The sequence below is a fragment of the Choloepus didactylus genome, chromosome 6, assembly GCF_015220235.1.
Source record: "Choloepus didactylus isolate mChoDid1 chromosome 6, mChoDid1.pri, whole genome shotgun sequence".
NCBI lineage: Eukaryota > Metazoa > Chordata > Mammalia > Pilosa > Megalonychidae > Choloepus > Choloepus didactylus.
Window position 1 is genome coordinate 62,733,209 of NC_051312.1, and position 21,509 is coordinate 62,754,717.

The 21,509-nt window shown below is 37.1% G+C and overlaps 1 protein-coding gene across 3 annotated transcripts in view; it reads left to right on the forward strand.

Moving 5' to 3' along the window:
- Positions 1 to 21,509, forward strand: part of HPS5 (HPS5 biogenesis of lysosomal organelles complex 2 subunit 2) — a 57,215-nt gene that overhangs the window by 28,641 nt on the left and 7,065 nt on the right. For all 3 annotated transcript variants that reach the window (XM_037839283.1, XM_037839284.1, XM_037839285.1), the window contains exons 9-18: positions 5,468 to 5,556; positions 6,576 to 6,754; positions 7,240 to 7,398; positions 7,938 to 8,124; positions 8,798 to 8,921; positions 9,703 to 9,852; positions 17,557 to 17,631; positions 17,942 to 18,519; positions 20,954 to 21,074; positions 21,271 to 21,426. In XM_037839283.1, coding sequence (XP_037695211.1) covers positions 5,468 to 5,556; positions 6,576 to 6,754; positions 7,240 to 7,398; positions 7,938 to 8,124; positions 8,798 to 8,921; positions 9,703 to 9,852; positions 17,557 to 17,631; positions 17,942 to 18,519; positions 20,954 to 21,074; positions 21,271 to 21,426 — 1,818 coding nt within the window. The remainder of the gene's footprint in view (positions 1 to 5,467; positions 5,557 to 6,575; positions 6,755 to 7,239; positions 7,399 to 7,937; positions 8,125 to 8,797; positions 8,922 to 9,702; positions 9,853 to 17,556; positions 17,632 to 17,941; positions 18,520 to 20,953; positions 21,075 to 21,270; positions 21,427 to 21,509) is intronic.

A 21,509-nucleotide genomic window follows, 5' to 3' on the forward strand; every position in this document is an offset into this window, starting at 1 on the left:
GATAAGACGGCTGATTCAAGAAATGCCTTCGTAGTAATAACGTTGAATGTAAATGGATTAAACTCCTCAATTAAAAGATGTAGATTGGCAGAATGGATCAAAAATATGAACCATCAATATGTTGCATGCAAGAGACTCATCTTAGACACAGGGACACAAAGAAATTGAAAGTGAAAGGATGGAAAAAAATATTTCATGCAAGCTACAGCCAAAAGAAAGCAGGAGTAGCAATATTAATCTCAGACAAAATAGACTTTAAATGCAAGGATGTTATGAGAGATGAAGAAGGCCACTACATACTGATAAAAGGGGCAATTCAACAAGAAGTAGTAACAGCCAAAAATGCTTATGCACCCCATCAAGGTGCTACAAAATACATGAGACAAACAGTGGCAAAACTAAGGTAGCAATTGATGTTTCCACAATAGTTGTGGGAGACTTCAACACATCATTCTGTTCTGTGGATAGATCAGCGAGACAGAAGACCAGTAAGGAAATTGAAAACCTAAACAATCGGATAAATGAATTTGATTTAACAGACATATATAGAACATTACATCCCAAATCACCAGGATACACATTCTTCTCTAGTGCTCACAGAACTTTCTCCAGAATCGACCATATGCTGAGCCATAAAACAAGCCTCAATAAATTTAAAAAGATCGAAGTTATTCAAAGCGTATTCTCTGATCACAATGTAATACAATTAGAAGTCAATAGCTATCAGAGACTTAGAAAATTCACAAATATTTGGAGGTTAAACAACACACTCCTAAACAATCAGTGGGTTAGAGAAGAAATAGCAAGAGAAATTGCTAAATATATAGACACGAATGAAAATGAGAAAACAACGTATTAAAACCTATGGGATGCAGCAAAATGGTACTTAGCGGGAAGTTTATAGCACTAAACACATACATTAAAAAGGAAGAAAAGATCTAAAATCAAAGAACTAATTGGAACAACTGAAGAAACTAGAAAATAAATAGCAAACTAATCCTAAAGCAAGTAGAAGAAAGGAAATAACAAGGATTAAAGCAGAAATAAATGACATAGAGAACAAAAAAACAATAGAATAAATAACACCAAAAGTTAGTTCTTTGAGAAGATCAACAAGATTGACAAGCCCCTAGCTGGACTGACAAAATCAGAGAGAGAAGACCCATATAAACAAAATAATGAATAAGAAAGGTGATATTACTGCAGATCCCAAAGAAATTTAAAAAATTTAAAGAGGATACTATAAACAACTGTATGCCAATAAACTAGGTAATGTAGAGGAAATGGACAATTTCCTGGAAACATCTGAACAACCTAGACTGACCAGAGAAGGAATAGAAGACCTCAGCCAACCAGTCACAAGCAAAAAGATCACATCAGTCATCCAAAAACTTCCCACAAATAAATGCCCAAGGCCCGATGGCTTCACAGGGGAATTCTACTAAACTTTCCAAAAAGAACTGACATCAATATTACTTTCACTCTTTCAAAACATCAAAGAAAATGGAACACTACTTAACACATTTTATGAAGCTAGAGTCAATCTAATACCAAAACCAGGCAAAGATGCCACAAAAAAGGAAAACTACAAGCCAATCTCCCTAATGAATATAGATGCAAAAATTCTCAGCAAAATACTTGCAAATCGAATCCAAAGACATGTTAAAAAAATCATACACCATGACCAAGTGGGGTTCATTCCAGGCATGCAAGGATGGTTCAACATAAGAAAATCAATCAACATAATACAACACATTAAAAAATCAAAAGAGAAAAATCAAATGATCATCTCAATAGATGCTGAAAAAGCATTCGACAAAATCCAACACCCTTTTTGATAAAAACACTTCAAAAGGTAGGAATTGAAGGAAACTTCCTCAATATGATAAAGAACATATATGAAAAACCCACAGCCAGCATAGTACTCAATGATGAGAGACTGAAAGCGTTCCCTGTAAGATCAGGAATGAGACAAGGATGCCCACTGTCACCACTGTTATTCAACATTGTGCTAGAAGTGGTAGCCGGGGCAATCCAGCAAGACAAAGAAATAAAAGGTATCCAAACTGGAAAGGAAGAAGTAAAACTGTCATTATTTGCAGATGATAGGATCTTATATCTGGAAAACCTGAGAAATCAGCGATACAGCTACTGGAGCTAATAAATTTAGCAAAGTAGCGGGATATGAGATTAATTCACAAAAGTTAGTAATGTTTCTAGACACTAGAAATGAATGAAGTGAAGAGACACTCAAGAAAAAGATACCATTTTCAATAGCAACTAAAAAAATCAAGTACCTAGGAATAAACTTAACTAAAGATGTAAAAGACCTATACAAAGAAATTACATAACTCTACTATAAGAAATAGAAAGGGACCTTAAAAGATGGACAAATACTCCACGTTCATGGGTAGGAAGGCTGAATGTCATTAAGATGTCAATTCTACCAAACTCCTCTACAGATTCAATGCAATTCCTATCAAAATTCCAACAACCTGCTTTGCAGACTTGGAAAGGTAGTTACCAAATTTATTTGGAAGGGGAAGATGCCTCGAATTGCTAAAAACATTCTAAAAAAGAAAAACAAAGCGGGAGGACTTGCACTTCCTGACTTTGAAGCTTATTCTAAAGCCACAGTAGTCAAAACAGCATGGTACTGGCACAAAGAAAGATACATTGATCAATGAAATTGAATTGAGAATTCGGAGATGGACCCCCAGATCTATGGTTGACTGATCTTTTATAAGGCCCCTAAAACCACTGAACTGAGACATAACAATCTATTCAACAAATGGGGCTGGGAGAGCTGGACATCCATATCCAAAAGAATGAAAGAGGACCCCTATCTCACACTCTACACAAAAATTAAGTCAAAATGGATTAAAGACCTCAATATAAGAGACAGTACTACTAGAACTCCTAGAAGATAATGTAGGGAAACATCTTCAAGACCTTGTATCAGGAGGTTACTTCCCAGACCTTACACCCAAAGCACAAGTAACAAACGAACAAACAGATAAATGGGAACTCCTCAAAGTTAAAAGCTTCTGTACCTTAAAAGAATTAGTCAAAAAGGTGAAGAGGCAGCCAACTCAATGGGAAAAAATCTTTAGAAACCATGTATCTGACTATATGTCTTGCATATATAAAGAATTCCTACAACTCAATGGCAATAGTATGGACAGCCCAATTTTAAAATGGGCTAAAGATATGAATAGATAGTTCTCTGAAGGGGAGATACAAATGGGCAAGAAACACATGAAAAAATGTTCAGCCTTATAATATATTAGAGACACACAAATTAAGACCACAACAAAATACCATCTCACACCAATTAGAATGACTGCCATTAAGTAAACAGGAAACTACAAATGCTGGAGAGGATGTGGAAAAATTGGAACTCTTATTCATTGTTGGTAGGACTGTATAATGGTACAGCCACTCTGGAAGACAGTCTGGCAGTTCTTTAGAAAACTGGATATAGAGTTACCTTTCGATCCAGCAATTGCACGTCTCGGTATATACCCGGAAGATCTGAAAGCAGTGACGTGAAAAGATATCTGCACACCAGTGTTCAAAGCAGCGTTATTCACAATTGCCAAGAGATGGAAACAACCCAAATGTCCTTCAACAGATGAGTGGATAAATAAAATGTGGTATATACATACAGTGGAATTCTATGCAGCAGTAAGAAGGAACAATGTTGTGAAACATGACAAGTTGGATGAACCTTGAAGACATAATGCTGAGCAAAATCAGCCAGGCACAAAAAGAGAAATATTATATGCTACCACTAATGTGAAGATTGTTGGGGGAGAATGCAGGGTTGCTGGGCTTCCCTACCTCGATGGTTGCTGATGTGCTCGCAGACATTGGGGACCGGTGGTTTGATGGGCTGAGCCCTTGATCACGGACTTTGCTGTGGGAAGACTAAGTGCAAAGGAGAGGCTAGGCCTGCTTATAATTGTGCCTAAGTGTCTCCTCCTGAATGCCTCTTTGTTGCTTAGCTGTGGCCCTCTCTGTAGCTAAGCCAACTTGGCAGATGAAATCACTGCCCTCCCCCCTACGTGGGATCTGACACTCGGGTGTAAATACCCCTGGCAACGTGGAATATGACTCCCGTGGACAAATCTGGACCTGGCGTCTTGAGATGGAGAACATCTTCTTGACCAAAAGTAGGATGTGAAGAGAAATGAAAGGAGTTTCAGTGGCTGAGAGATTCCAAAAGGTGCTGAGAGGTCACTCTGGTGAACACTCTTATGCACAATATAGATAACCCTTTTTAGGTTCTAATGAATTGAAATAGCTAGCAGTAAATACCTGAAACTATCAAACGACAACCCAGAACCCTTGAATCTTGAAGACGATTGTATAAAAATGTGGCTTATCAGGGGTGACAGTGTGATTGGAAAAGGCATGTGGATCACACACCCCTTTGTCCAGTGTATGGATGGATGAGTAGAAAAACTGGGCGGGGGGCGGGGCGGAGAGAAAGAGATGAGCAGGAAAGGACTGCTGGTAAAGGCTAGCCAGAGAACTGGAGAGCAAGGTGGAGAATCAAGAAAGTCCAGGGAGGTGAGACTGAGGATGGAAGGAAGATGCAACAGGGTCATCTCCTGACTGGGGTCAAGAAGAAGTGAAATAAGGGAAGGGTTATTAAGATTAGCAGTTAGGAAATCTTTTTGAGAATGCAGTTCAGTGCAGAAATCAGGATTCTAGGTAAGAGTGGGTGACTTCATGAGGATAAGTGTTTCAGGAAATGGATTTTGTGAGGTATAGAGGAAAAAGTCCAGATTCTGGAGCCAGAATATTCTTAGTATAAATTCTGATTCTTCTGCATTCATGGTGAATGGCCTTGGGCATATTATTTAATCTCTGTGAGCCTCTTGTTTCCTTTTTTATAATATAGGGCTAACACATCTACTTGAATAGTTACTACAAGGTTAGGTATTATAGATAGAGCTCTATATGGATAGTTACTACAAGGTTAAGTGTTATAGATAAAGCTCCTGGCACATAGTGGACCTTTTGTCACCCATAGGCAACTAAGGGCATCAAAATATCACCATCCTTATAATTACTAGGACAGTGATTTCCAACTGGAGTGGCAGTAAGACATTATGTTTAGTCTGTTTTAAATGTGGTCTTATACCAAATATGGAAAGTTTAGTTTCTTTAACAAGTATCAGATAAGTCATCTCTAAGCTTTTCTAGATATCAACCTTTTCTGTTTCTAGAACATATTTAGTATATATGTATGATTTCTCTCCAATTTAGGATCATTTTATACTGTTGTTTTTTTGTGAGGTGGTGTTACAGACAGCAAGTGGTGTTATGACTTGATTAGCTGGATCACTGTTTATTTATATATTTATTTATTTATTATGATAGTCATGTGGTCTGAATTCAGGGAATTATATCGTAGACTTCTGTGTCCTATCTTAACTTCTTTCATTTTCTCTTGCAGTGAGCATTGTGTGCTGACTTGGACAGAAAGAGGAATTTACATTTTTATACCCCAGAATATTCAAGTTCTTCTTTGGAGTGAAGTCAAAGGTAATTATATTTTTTGGTCTTATGTAATTTTTAACTATTGTAGGATGATTCTTTTGCAGTATAAGAGGTAGAAAAATAGAATGGGGTGATGTGTCTTATAAAGACTAAAATCATAGATGTTTCCCATTGTAAGGTACTGCCCAAGAATACATCTGTGGATTTGTATTCAGCTGTTTATTTTTTTGTGGATTATTTAGAACTCCAAATTCATTTATTCTTAAATATTTGCAACCACTGCTAAAACTAAAGAAGGTTACCTTTTTTCCCCGACTTACCCTGAATCTTTAGCCCTGTTAGAAGTCTTGCTTTACTTTCTGTTTTGTGTTTTAATAGTTTGGGACTCAAAAAGTCCTTGAGGGAACTGCAACCACTTTGTGGGGCTGAGATAAAGAAAATAAATCTGTGTATTCTTCTGGTTAAAACCAGAAATGGGGGAGATCTAGCTTTTTTAGCAGTGCTGCCCAGTAGAGAGGCTATCTTGACATTTTTGGTCTTGTTCTACTTTGTATAAACAAAGAGAAAGAAGCCATTACTTTCTTGTCTGTTCAACATTGATTTCTTATGGATCAAGTGTCCTTCCGGTTTAAGTCCTTTCAAGATGTTCTGCCAAGACATATATATTCTCAGGAACTGTTTGTTGAGTTACATACGGTGTTTAAATCCATTCACTGAATATCAGGTTGTAATTCTCAGAAATGGTATCGTCTGGCCTCTAATTTAGATTGCCTTCTTTTAAAGTTCCAATTTCTTTTCATAGAAAATAGCATTTTAAACTTAGGATTTAAAAACAGAAATGTGATTCTTTCTCCATATCCTTGATTCTTGATCTTTTTAGAACAGTAAATGTCTAAAATAGTATTTCTTCATTGAAATGCAAGTATAAAAATAGAGATGAAATTCAGTCAAGCCAAACCCTATATAAGAAGTGAATTTATTAGAATAATCTCAGCCCTTGCAAAAATGGAAAAGGAGCATTTGGTTTAACATCCTCTGTGTTCACCCCTGTGGTTTTTGTATAGAAATTCAAGATGTGGCAGTCTGCAAGAATGAGCTTTTCTGTTTACATTTAAATGGGAAAGTCTCACATCTTTCCCTGCTATCTGTGGAACGCTGTGTGGAACGCCTGCTAAGGAAAGGCCTATGGAACCTGGCAGCTCACACTTGCTGTCTCTTCCAAAATTCTGTTATTGCCAGCAGAGTAAGTCAGAGTGCTTATTAGACATGTTTTTCACGGATTGTTAAAACCATGCTAGCTTGCATGATTGTGTTATAAAATTGCTTGCCTTTATTAGCCTTTTCTGTGAGACCTACAGTAAAAGCAGCAATAATTCCCCTTAGTAAATGTGACATAAATATTTTTACAGGTGGGTAAAGGGTAAGAAAGAGGGTACACTTTCCGATTTTATTAAAAATATCAAATTTACCCACAAATTTGAACTTCATTCATTCATTTGAACTTCATGCTTGGTTTCACAGATGATAATTATGTGTATGGTTACTCTTAATTAAATTCTTAATTTCGTTCGTTAGGTCTTTCACCAGCTCGAAAGGTTTTTTAAAATATCTTTGAGGTTTTATGTTAGACCTATTTAAAAATATCGGTCATTTGACTATGGATGTAGTTTCAATAAACTATTGTATTATAGGTAGTATCCATGGATGTTTACTTAATCCTTTTATTAGGCAAGAAAAACTTTGACTGTAGATAAATTGGAGCATTTGAAATCTCAGCTGGACCACTCAAGCTATAGTGATCTAATTTCTCAACTGGAAGAATTGATCTTAAAGTTTGAACCTTTGGATTCAGCTTGCAGCAGTAGAAGAAGCTCCATTTCATCACATGTAGGTAATCTGAGCTTTTAAAAGGGTTTTTCCATAGAGTAAGATTTTCCCACCTTAATTTGTGCTCATTCACCTCCAGGATCCTAAAACTTACCTTTCTTTCCATGTAGTAGTTTTGGAGGCTTTCTTTCAAGTTTGACAGTTATAGGAAGCCTCTGTTTAGATGTGTTTTGTAGCCACATTTTTTGTCATTGTTTGTTATTTTTGGTTCTGAAATGCATCTGAGACCTCCTATGACCTCTGGTACAAGTTAATTTGCTCCTAATATGTGATTTCAGTTGCTTCATGCTAATTTGACTCTCAGTGCAAGTCCAGATTGTCTCATTTAATTCCCATTCTAACTGCCAGGGTTTACGTAGATAAGATGGAGAAATATGGTAGCGTGATGCCACTAGCAAATCAGAATAACCCAGCTGCCAGGTATCAAAACCTTGCTTATGGTTTACTTGAGTAAGCCATAATTGTTGTTACTCACTTTCTGCTTGTATTATAATGGAAAAATTTGCTTTGATTTCTTGGACTTTTTTTTCTATTTTTAGGAAAGTTTCAGCGTCTTGGACACTGGTATTTATCGTATCATTAGTAGTAGAAGAGGCAGTCAGTCAGATGAAGACTCTTGTTCCCTTCACAGCCAAACCCTTTCAGAAGATGAGAGACTTAAAGAATTCACCTCACCTCAGGAAGAGAACCAGCCAGATCAGTTTTGTGGCTCACAGGGAAATGAAGGTGAAGAATGTGTCTTTTGCTGGTTGGTGATGTGAGGCATTGTTTCTTGTGACTTCTGGTTGTCAGTATTGTACATTGGGTTTTTTACAAGGTGTTAATTATTTTTAGTACTTTATTTGATAGACTTCCCATCTAGACCTCTTTATTGGCTCGCCACTTGGAGAGAGGGTTTATGTTTAGTTGTTTTTTTTTCCCCTTCGTGTTTAAGCTAACATTGGTAAAGTACTTAATTTTGATGAAAATGCTGGGAAGTTTAAGAAAGGAGATCATTAACCAAAAGCATAGAAAAACTTTATGCTGACTAACCAAATTATTTTCCATCAGGAATGAAAAATTACTACAGTTTTGGGGGCCATTGCTTTCACTTTCCAATGTTCACATTTTCCTGTGACCGAACTGTTGAGAAGAGATTATTATAGACTCTAATCTTCCTTTTTGACTTATGGGGATTCAGGGTTAGTAGGAAAATGAATGTACTTGCTTAAGTGTTGCGTATGTGGACCATCCCGTACATCTTGTAAGCCTGTGTTCTGTCCGTTAGTATCTGGGTCAGTTGTGATTTTGGTATTGAATCCTTCTTTTCTTTTGGCTTATTCATTTCAGAATTTCCTTAAAGATAAAATCTTCTGTGTGATTAGATTTTGTTTCTTGTTTCCCTGATTCCTTTCATTAGATAATGTTTCTCATGTTCCAGTGACGTTTGAGACAGATAAGAATGAAACTTTTCTCCCCTTTGGCATTCCATTATCCTTTCGTTCTCCATCTCCTCTCGTGTCTCTTCAGGCCGTCAAGGAAAGGTAAACCAATTGTCTTGTTATTTAATCCCATTTCTGGTTTTTACTTTAGCTGTCACATTAGGTACTTTGTGCTGCGAAGAAAAAGGTATTTTAAATGAGAAAAAGAAGGGTCTCAAGGTTATTTATCTTCCTTCTTTGTTTGAGTAGCTAGATACTTGAATTGTTACCTATGTGTTTTTTTCCTCTACACAGAGCAAAAGTTTAAAAATCTGCTTATTCCTCATCTCTGATGGGAACAATTTCAGTATATCATTTGACATTTCTTGATCCTTTCTCAGCTTGGGCTAAGGCCTTGAGACTTTACAGAACTCTTTCTAGCTACTCCATAGGAGCAGGATTGGCATTTGAATTTAAGAGAGAAGACTGTGCTACTGCTTAACTGCTTATCTGAGTCTCATTGGATAACAAATTTTGCTTGTTAAGAAGGGTATACTGTGACTTCATTGTTCTCTGGCCAGGATGGGGCAAGTGATCACAAGGCTTACTTTGGGTAAGTTGACAGAAACGTTGCAGACACAACTGGAGTTAAAGACCTTTTCTTTAGCACTAAATCTTGGTTTTTTCAGGGTAATTTAGTAAACGAAATGAATCATTATATTGTGGGATTTATGTGGGCCTTATGTGAAATATATAGGTGATTTGGGAAGTTGCTATAAATAGATTCCTTCTTTTTATAAAGTGTGGAACTAATAGGACAATAAAGAACTCAGGTACTAAAGTTTTTATTCTTGGCAGTACTGAGATTTTGTTTCATGTTACTGTTTTGGTATTTGACTTTTAGTGTTTCCAGCTTTGTGCGTAAAACAACGGAGAAGATTGGCACCCTTCACACAAGCCCTGATCTAAAAGTGGGACCAGAACCCAGGGGTGATGAGCAGTTATGTGAAGAAGATATGAGTTCAGTCACCTGCCCAAAGGAGGAAGACACTGGGTAAGCCTTGAGTATAAATCTGTGTAAATTCTAGGGGAGCCAGCTGCCAGTTTGAAGAAACCTATGTCCTGTTGGAGAAGGCACATGTATGAGCCCATTCACTGAGATTGTTTGCATAGCTCATAAAAATCATGATTACCAGAAAGTGTTGGAAAATTGTCTTAACCCATGCAAATCTGTTGAGGCAGAGAGTGCCTCTTCCATCTTTCCCCTGTACAACCCTTCCCACCCTTCTACCCTGTGGTCCCATAATCTCAATTTCTGGGACATCAAAGAAGGAGTATTAGATTAAGAGTAGAATGGCCAAAGATCTAGGCCTTGTCCTGACTCTGCTTCTGCTAAGCATGGGTAAGTCACTGATGCTCTCTGGCCTGTAAAATGAGAGCATTGGCACTGATGTCCTTTCATGTCTCTTGCTATGATGTGCTGGTGGCATAGTTCTTATAGAATCATAGCAGAGCCCTTGACCTGGCACAGTGGAAAGTGTTGTATCCATCTGGCTTTTGCATTATGTCATAGTTCAAGGAATGTCGGCATTAGAGGCAAACAAGTTAAGAACTCATACAGAAACTGGGAGAGAGACCAATGGGCCCAGTGTACCTGAACAGTCAGATGAAATAAAAGGTGTGAATCCATGATGGCTGTAGAAAAAAATGTATAGATTTATTGTCATGGCATTTGAGGCAGTCCTCCTAAGTCTGACTTTAGCCCACTTTTCCAGCCTCATTTCCAACCATATCCTTCTAAGCACTCTGAATGCCAGTCCTGTCAGAGAACTGGATGTGTACTGTGACATCTCACTTTCTTTTTTTTTAAATTTTATTATTTTTTATTGCATTTTTATTGAGATATATTTGCATAACATACAGTCCTTCAAAGTGTACAATCAGTTGTTCATAGTTGTGCACTGATCACCACAATCTTTGAACAATTTTATTACTCCAAAAAATAACATAAAAATTAGAATAAAAAAGAACATCCAAAACATTTATTCCCCTCCTCCCCGCATCATTCATTTACTTTTTTCACACTCATTCATTGTTTTTTTAACTGTATCAAAAAATTAAAAAAATAAGCAATAAAAAAACATTTCAAACAAAACCAAACAATAGAATAAGAAAAAACAAATAACCTAAAATAACTACATTGCTCCCAACATGTATCTACCCTACCCCAAGAAAATAGACTATAACCCAACAAAAGAATAAGAAAAACAAATAACCTAAAATAACATTTCTGCAGACTTTGTTCCTAGAAATTAACAAACCATAGTCATTCCTGAGCAGTCCCAGAACATTAAATTTACCCTCCATAACTGACCTGTTTTTATTAGATTATCGTTCCCCCTTCACTATTTGCTGTCTATCATTGGGTCCCTTACATTCTACAATATAAACCATTTCTTTTACATTTTTCATAGTGTTCACATTAGTGATAACATACAATATCTCTTTTTGTGCCTGGCTTATCTCGCTCAGCATTATGTCTTCAAGTTTCATCCATGTTGTCATATGTTTCATGACATTCTTCCTTCTTACTGTTGCGTAGTATTCCATTGTATGTATATACCACATTTTGTTTATCCACTCATCTCTTGAAGGGCATTTGGATTGCTTCCATTTCTTGGCAGTTGTAAATAATGCCTCTATGAACATTGGTGTGCAAATATCTGTTCATGTCACTGCTTTCAGATCTTCCGGGTACATACCGAGAAGTTCAATTGCTGGATTGAAGGGTAACTCGATATCTAGTTTTCTAAAGAACTGCCGGACTGTCTTCCAGAGTGGCTGTACCATTATACAGTCCTACCAACAATGAATAAGAGTTCCAATTTCTCCACATCCTTTCCAGCGTTTGTAGTTTCCTGTTTGTTTAATGGCAACCAATCTAATTGGTGTGAAATGATATCTCGTTGTGGTCTTAATTTGCATCTCCCTAATAGCCAGTGAAGCTGAATATTTTTTCATGTGTTTTTTGGCCATTTGTATTTCCTCTTCAGAGAACTGTCTTTTGTCCATTTTATAATTGGACTGTCTGTACTATTGTCGTTGAGTTGTAGGATTTCTTTATATATGCAAGATATCAGTCTTTTGTCAGATAAATGGTTTCCAAAAATTTTTTCCCGTTGAGTTGGCTGCCTCTTCACCTTTTTGACTAATTCTTTTGAGGTACAGAAACTTTTAACTTTGAGGAGTTCCCATTTATCTGTTTGTTCATTTGTTACTTGTGCTTTGGGTGTAAGGTCTGGGAAGTAACCTCCTGATACAGGGTCTTGAAGATGTTTCCCTACATTATCTTCTAGGAGTTTTAGTAGTACTGTCTCTTATATTGAGGTCTTTAATCCATTTTGACTTAATTTTTGTGTAGAGTGTGAGATAGGGGTCCTCTTTCATTCTTTTGGATATGGATGTCCAGCTCTCCCAGCCCCATTTGTTGAGTAGAATGTTATGTCCCGTTCAGTGGTTTTAGGGGCCTTATGAAAGATCAGTCGACCATAGATCTGGGGGTCTATCTCCGAATTCTCAATTGGATTCCATTGATCAATATGTCTGTCTTTATGCCAGTACCATGCTGTTTTGATTACTTTGGCTTTAGAATAAGCTTCAAAGTCAGGGACTGTAAGTCCTCCCGCTTTGTTTTTCTTTTTTAGAATGTTTTTAGCAATTCGAGGCATCTTCCCCTTCCAAATAAATTTGGTAACTATCTTTCCAAGTCTGCAAAGTAGGTTGTTGGAATTTTCATAGGAATTGCATTGAATCTGTAGATGAGTTTAGGTAGAATTGACTTCTTAATGACATTTAGCCTTCCTATCCATGAACAAGGAATATTTTTCCTTATTTTTAGGTCCCCTTCTATTTCTTTTAGTGAAGTTATGTAGTTTTCTATGTATAAGTCTTCTACATCCTTGGTTAAGTTTATTCTTAGGTGCTTGATTTTTTTAGTTGCTATTGAGAATGGTATCTTGTTCTTGAATGTTTCTTCAGTTAGGTCATTTCTAGTGTATAGGAACATTACTGACTTATGTGCATTAATTTTGTATCCCGCTGCTTTGCTAAATTTGTTTTTTAGCTCAAGTAGCTGTGTCGTCAATTTCTGTGTTTTCCAGATATAAGATCCTATCATCTGCAAATAATGACTGTTATACTTCTTCCTTTTGTATTTGGATGCTTTTCATTTCTTTGTCTTGCCGGATTGCCCTGGCTAGCACTTCTAGCACAATGTTGAATAACAGTGGTGATAGTGGGCATCCTTGTCTCATTCCTGATCTCAGAGGGATGGCTTTCAGTCTCTTGCCATTGAGTACTATAGTGGCTGTGAGTTTTTCATATATGCCCTTTATCATATTGAGGAAGTTTCCTTCAATTTCTACCTTTTGAAGTGTTTTTATCAAAAAAGGATGTTGGATTTTGGTGAATGCTTTTTCAGCATCTATTGAGATGATCAGTTGATTTTTCCCTTTTGATTTGTTAATGTGTTGTATTACGTTGATTGATTTTCTTATGTTGAACCATCCTTGCATGCCTGGAAGGAACCCACTTGGTCATGGTGTATGATTTTTTTAATGTGTCTTTGGATTCGCTTTGCAAGTATTTTGTTGAGAATTTTTGCATCTATATTCATGAGGGAGATTGGCCTGTAGTTTTCCTTTCTTGTAGCTTCTTTACCTGGTTTTGGTATTAGACTGATGTTAGCTTCATACAATGAGTTAGGTAGTGTTCCATTTTCTTTGGTGTTTTCAAAGAGTTTAAGTAAAATTGGTGTCAGTTCTTTTTAGAAAGTTTGGTAGAATTTCCCTGTAAAGCCATCTGGCCCTGGGCATTTTTTTATGGGAAGCTTTTTGATGACTGATTGGATCTCTTTGCTTGTGAATGGTTGGTTGAGTTCTTCTGTTTCTTCTCTGGTCAGTCTCGGTTGTTCATGTGTTTCCAGGAAATTGTCCATTTCCTCTACATTACCTAGTTTGTTAGCATACAGTTGTTCATAGTGTCCTCTTACAGTTTTTTAAATTTCTTCAGGATCTGCGGTAATGTTGCCTCTCTCATTTATTATTTTGTTTATTTGGGTCTTCTCTTTTGGATGTTGTCAGTCTAGCTAGGGGCTTGTCAATCTTGTTGATCTTCTCCAAGAACTAACTTTTGGTGTTATTTATTCTCTCTATTGTTTTTTTGTTCTCTGTTTCATTTATTTCTGCTTTGATCCTTGTTATTTCTTTTCTTCTACTTGGTTTAGGATTGGTTTGCTGTTCATTTTTCTAGCTTCTTCAGTTGTTCCATTAGTTTTTTGATTTTAGCTCTTTCTTCCTTTTTAATGTATACATTTAGAAGTATAAATTCCCCCCCCAATAGCATCTTTGCTGCATCCCGTAAGTTTTAATATGTTGTGTTCTCATTTTCATTTGTATCTATATATTTAGCAATTTCTTTTGCTATTTCTTCTTTAACCCACTGATTGTTCAGGAGTCTATTGTTTAACCTCCACTTAATTGTGACTTTTCTAAGTTTCTGGCGGTTATTGAGTTCTAATTGTATTCCATTGTGATCAGAGAAAGTGTTTTGAATAACTTCAATCTTTTTAAGTTTATTGAGGCTTGTTTTATGGCTCAGCATATGGTCAATTCTGGAGAAAGTTCTGTGAGCACTAGAGAAGAATGTGTATCCTGGTGGTTTTGGATGTAATTTTCTATATATATTTCTATTCATTCAAATTCATTGTTTAGATTGTTTAGGTTTTCAGTTTCCATATTAATCCTCTGTCTGGTTGATCTATCTATCGGAGAGAGTGATGTATTGAAGTCTGCCACAATTATTGTGGAAACATCTATTGCTTCCTTCAGTTTCACCAGTGTTTGTCTCATGTATTTTGTGGCACCTTGATTGGGTGCATAGACATTTATGATTGTTATTTCTTCTTGTTGAATTGTCCCTTTTATTAGTATATGGTGACCTTCTTTGTCTCTCATAACATCCTTGCATTTGAAGTCTATTTTGACTGAGATTAATATTGCTGCTCCTGCTTTCTTTTGGCTGTAGCTTGCATGGAATATTTTTTTTCCTATCCTTTCACTTTCAATTTCTTTGAGTCTCTGGGTCTAAGATGAGTCTCTTGTAAGCAACATATTGATGGTTCATATTTTTAAATCCATTCTGCTAATCTATATCTTTTGATTGGGGGGTTTAATCCATTCATATTCAGTATTATTACTGTGGAGGCATTTGTTGAATTAGCCATCCTATCCCTTGGTTTTTTGTCAGATATATTTTTTCCCCTCTCTCTTTATTTCCTTTAATGTGCCCTTACTAAATCTCTTTAGTTCTGAACTCTTCTCCATACCGCTCTCTCCTTTCTTTGTTTTTCTGCCTGTAGGGCTCCCCTTAGTATCTCCTGTAGAGCAGGTCTCTTGTTAGCAAATTCTCTCAGCATTTGTTTTTCTGTGAATATTTTAAGCTCTCCCTCAAATTTGAAGGAGGGCTTTGCTGGTTAAAGAATTGTTGGTTGGCAATTTTTCTCTTTCAGAATTTTAAATATTTCATACCACTGCCTTCTCGCCTCCATGGCGACCACTGAGTAGTCACTACTTAGTCATATGTTGTTTCCCTTGTATGTGGTGAATTGCTTTTCTCTTGCTGCTTTCAGAACTTGCTCCTTCTCTTCAGTATTTGACAGTCTGATCAGAATATGTCTTGGATTGGGTTTCTTTGGATTTATTCTGTTTGGAGTTTGATGGGTGTCTATGATTTGCGTATTTATGTTATTTAGAAGGGCTGGGAGGTTTTCCCCAACAACTTCTTTGAATACTCCTCCTAGACTTTTTCTCTTTCCTTTCCCTTCTGGAACACCAATGATTCTTATATTTGCACGCTTCACATTGTCCATGATCCATGAGATCCACTTCGAATTTTTTGATTTTTTTCTCTAGTCTTTCTTCTGTACTTTCACTTTCAATTCTGCACTCTTCCAGCTCGCTTATTCTTTTCTCAACTTCCTCTAGTCTTGTTCTGTGTGTATCCTAGATCTTTTTATTTTGATCAGCAGTTTCTTTTATTTTCATAAGATGGTCTATTTTTTAATTTACTCTTGGAAATTCTTTATGCTCTTCTAGGGTCTTCTTCATGTGCTTTATATCCTGTGCCATGATCTTGTTGTTTGTGATTATTTCTTTGATTAATTGCTCCAAGTACTGTGTCTCCTCTCATTTTTTGATTTGGGTGTTTGGGTTTGGGTATCCATATCTTCTGGTTTCTTCATATGTTTTAAAATTTCCTATTGTTTTTGGCCTCTTGGCATTTGCTTATCTTGATAGGGTTATTTTAGGGTATACAGGCTTATTTGAACAGTTACCTATAACTTGTCAGAGCTTCAGCTTGGTGGAGTGCACTTTCCTTAACTTACCAGCAGATGGCACACCCGAGCCACTTACTACCCTCAAGCCAATCCTCCTCGACTTCGTCTATGTGGCTAGTGGGGTCTGAATCTTGTGTGGGTCCAATCAATGCACCAAATTTCCATGTGCAGTTGGTGCAGCCAGACCTGAAGGTGAGGGGTGTGCCCTGCGCAGTTAGGGAAGGAAGGCGGCTTTAAGACTCAAGTCTTCCAGCTATTCCTGGAGACTTAAAGCTGTTGCATGAGTCCAGCCCTTCAGCTCAGACTCCCCACAGTCTCTCTCTGCTGCGGGCCCATGAGTCCCTAGGATTGGTGTAGGGCCCTTGGGACTTCTATGCAGGACCCGCCTCCAAGCTGTGCTCTCCACAGGCCTCCGCAGAGGGAAGACTATGCAATGTCACAGGCAAGCAGAATCCCCAAGGGTAGCCCTGGGCCGCGGCACAGCACAGGGGTGTTCCTAGCCTGTTGAAAAGATTGCTGTACAGGGCGTGGTAACTTCCCACTTCTGCGGACCTCTGCCTTCCTAGCTCCAGGACAGTTAGCTGCGGGTGTGCAAATGGCTATCGTCCACGTCAGATACTGAGACGTGGAAAGCACTCCCCACCGTGTTTGACTGCGCAGCAATTGCTGCCGGACTCGCAGCCACTTTTGGGGTTTTTAAACTAACTCGCCTCCAAACGCTGGCCCCAGTTTTCTCCCCACCACGGTGTGGCTGCTGTTTCCCCAGCAGCCTCACTCACTCATTTTCGAACACAGACTCTTGGTTTCACCAAGCACACGGTCACTGTGGATGTAGCAGACCTTGTCCAGCCAGTACAGCCCTGGAATTGATGTTCTGGAGCATTTTTTTATCTAGTGTTTTTCACCGAGAAGTATCTTGTTCTGTCTCTCCTAATCTGCCATCTTGGATCCCATTCTCACTGTCTTTCTTCATACTGTGTCTTCAATCTGGAGTATTCTTCCATCAGTTTTTCCTAACACATGCTACTTCCTCAGGATTGCTTCCCTTGATTGTCTTATCAGAATAATTATTCCTTTTTCTATGCTTCCATAGCACAATGCTTGTGCTATTCTTTAGAATTCATTTTATTCTCTTTTATATTATAGTTAGTTGTTTACATGCCTTTCTTTCTGACTAGATCTTACTGTGACTTCAGCTTAACCTTCTTGAGGTCAAGGACCATTTTTTATACTCATCTGTTAGTCTTATGTAACATTACGTTCTATACCTACCATTTAGTGTTTAGAGAAATTATGTATAAGAAAGTTTTGATTCCCTCTAATAATATTGTGAATATTATTATTTTTTTTTATACTTCTTAGGGGAAGAAAAGAGGTAACTACTGAACTCCCAGAAGACAAGTTCCAAGAGCTCAAAGTAGCAACAGCAGAAGCAATGTAAGTATTTATGAATAAGAAAGCTTTGTAGTGAATGGGAATAACTTTCTGAAATCATTAATAATAGTCCTGAGACAGTCTATGGCAGAGACAGTCTAATCTGGAATCAGAATTCAAGAATTCATAAAATACTACAAAGTTAATATTCTCAGTATTGTCACCTTGCTGAGATAATTGTCATTTAAAGTGTTTAAAAGTAATATTTATTACAGATAAGTATATTGTGTTGGTTAGGCTCATTTAGCATGAAATAATTTGTTAAAAAAGCCCAAATAAAACATAAATTTTATATTTTTCTGTCTTTTTATAGGACAATGCTACAGGATCCACTGGTTTTATTTGAACCCAAGTCTCTGAGAAAAGTTTTACAGAAGTGGCTTTTACAGTTAGAAAAAACATTTGCCATGAAGGACTTTTCAGGCATTTCAGATACGGGTAACTCATCCACAAAATCCAACCAGGATGTGCTGTTGCTTGATGAGTCAAAAAAGGGAATAATATATGAAGACAGTGAAAAAGAGAAAAGGGACTCTTTAGACAATGAAGAAACTGTTGCTAAAACAGCATGTGAATCTGTAAGCAGTCTGAGGGAGCCATTGGGTGACCTTTTTCAAGTATGTTCTCCATGCATCATAGCAAATAGTCTTCAGAAGGACCTGGCCAAATTGACAACATTGTGTTTGGAGTTGAATGTATTGAATTCTGAGATCAAATGCACAAATGGACATTTGGATCTCACTTTGCAACAGTACTCTTCTGAAATTCAGGCTTGTCAGTTTCTAAAGAAGTACTTTTTTCTCCTGGACTTGAAAAGAGCAAAGGAGAGTATCAAGATTAGTTATACCAACAGTCCTTGTGTTTGGGATACTTTTATTGAAGGATTGAAAGGTAATAATTACATGCCATTGGTGCAAATTCCATCACGTGGCCTCATTTAACTGTAAAGGTGACCGGAAAGTGTATCCTATCAAGGTGTTCAGAGGAGGAAAGAATAGATATGGGTGAAGAGTTTGCATGTCTGCCTCAGAGCTTTGGCAGACAGACAGCAGTTTCTATCTCAGACTTGACTGAAGGTCACGGTGTGTGTCATTCTGATATAGAAAACAGTTCTCATATTCCAAAGACCATGCATGCCCTTTCTACTGTATAATCCCATCTTTTTGAAGATATGAATCTTCTTAATTCAAAATCCTGTTTGAATAACAGAAGCCATTATGGTTTGCTAAAGCTGCCATTATGCAAAATACCAGAAATGGATTGGCTTTTATAAAGGGGATTTATTAGGTTACAAAGTTTCAGTTCTAGGGCCCTAGAAGTGTCCAAACTAAGGCATCAACAAGAAGATACCTTCACTGAAGGAAGGCTGATGGAATCCTCTGTCAGCTGGGAAGACATGTGGCTGGCGTCCTTTGCTCTCTGGATGCGTTTCAAAATGGCTTTCTCTAAAATCTCTCCAGGCTTCTGTCTCTCTTAACATCTCTCAGCTTTCTGCTTGGTTCTTCTGAGGTGTTTCTGTCTAAGAGTCTGGGAGTCCTCTCTTAGCTTCTCCGGGGCAAACTCTGGGCTTCATCTCTTAGCTTAGCATCTCCAAATGTGTCTCTGTTGCATCTCCAAGCATTTGGGTCTGTGTTGGCTCTTAGCTTCTCCTGGAGGCAAACTCTGGATTATGTATCTTAGCTTCTCTCCAAAATGTCTCTCTCAGCTTCTCTGAGCTTCTCTCCATGAGCTCTCTTAAAGGACTCCAGTGATCTAATTAAGACCCACCCTGAATGGGTGGGTTCACACCTCCATGGAAATAATTTGTTGGGTGGGTCACATCTCCATGGAACATTCAATCAAAAGGTCCTACCCCATGAGATTGGATTAAAAGAACATGGCTTTCTGGGATCTATAACAGCTCCAAACCAGCACAACATGTTTCCAATAATTGATTTAAACTTTTAAGCATACTTTTAATTCACTGCCAAAAATAAACTGATAGACATTTTTATATTATCTGACATAAAAATCTTTTAAATTTCTAGAAACATGGATATATAGCTGTATGTATATATATATGGTTACATATATGTAGTTACACTTGCATGCACCTATATATAGTTACAGTTCTGCTTCAATTCACATTTAAGTAGTTAAAAGCAAAGGAAATGATTTCAGTTTTGTTTCTGAGTCGAAGAAGTAGACTTTTTTTATCTGAAATAAGACATGAGTTATTTCTCTTCAATAGATTTGAATGTTTGACATTACTATTTATTGAAAATTTGCTGTATTTGTCTCCACTAAATGACCATCCCCAACTCTAGTCATAGGAAGAAGAGCAGAGAAGAGTCTCCAATAGCTGGCGTGCTTGTTAAGCTATTATTTGTGCTGGTTAGAGAGAGTGTGATGGGTAGTTTGAAATGATTGGCTGCTTACTTGAATTTAGGTGGATATCGTATGCTTTTATTCCCGGCGTAGCTCCCGTCCAGTTATAAAGCCTTCCCCTACTTCTCCATCTCAAACGATGGCCTCCTCCTCTGAATTCTTTTAAGTACTCATTGTCTTACACAGTGAAATGGGAAACAGTAAAACTGGGAAAAAGATGAGACTGGTTTTATTTTAAAGTATCAGATATATTAGAAATTGAGCATTGGCTCTTTAAAAATGGTTTGTTGAACAGGCTCTGTCCTTTTTGTAATGATGCCATAAAGATGGAAGACAACTTTTGGCACTGTTTTTTGGGATTTGTCTTCACAACCAGTTAAGAAGTACTTGAAGAAACTAATTTTGTTACTTTAGGTTCTTTTTTTTTTTTGACTAAAATAGTTTTAAGTAGATCATCCCTTGCTTTATTCACCAGATTTGGATTCAAATGACCTTTGGCTATTTACAATAGTTAAATTTTCCTACAAAGGATGAAGGTTTTCCATGATTATATTATTTTAAATAGATCAAATATTTTAAATTTATTTTATTTTAATTTAATTATCTTTATTTAGAGTAGGGGCAATGACTCTAGAAAAAAACGAGTAATTTGGCATTGATGGCAGATCTATGGCCAACCAGATGCTCATTTCTTCAGGGAAATTATCACTTAAGTGTATTGGTTATTATTCCTTTGTCCTGTTTAAAACTTTCAAAACGTTTTCTCTCTCAATTTCATTTTAAGGTCCTTAAAGATAGAGATTGCATCTTGTTCTTTTTTTGGTCTCCTACAATGCCTAACAAACTTTGGACATTGCACATAGTAGGTGAATGACTAAAGATTATGGAAAGAATGTGCTAATGAATTGCATATTTACCGTTAAAAGATGAAGGGAAAAGGATGTGCTTTGTCTTTCAGAAATGGCAAGTTCCAGTCCTGCATATATGGAGATGGAAGAAGGAGACTTACCAACAAGATTAAAGTTACTAGATGACTCAATCCCTTTGGATAGTCCTTTATTGATTGCCTACGCTTCCCGGTATGTTGTCCTGTATGTTGTTTCTGTGAATGTGCATTTTTTTAGTATCTGAGGCTCTAAATTTTTATTTGCTTGCATGTTGGGAAGTTTCTTGTTTCCTTATTAGTATATATTTTTTTCATTTCTAAAAATTATTTGACCAATTTATGTGATTTCACTGAAGTTGGAGACTAAAGTGTTTTGTTCTTAAATGCAGGTTGTATGAGAAGTTTGGGGAATCCGCCCTTCGATCCTTAATCAGATTTTACCCATCCATTTTGCCTTCAGATATCATGCAATTTTGTCATAATCATCCTGTTCAATTTTTGGCCTATTTAGACAGCCTCGTGAAATCAAAGCCTGAAGATCAAAGGTAAGAGGAAAACATTTGCAGACTCTCCCTTTTCTTTTGGTAGGGTATTGTTTCTCTTTTATAAGCAATTTTAACTTTTTTTT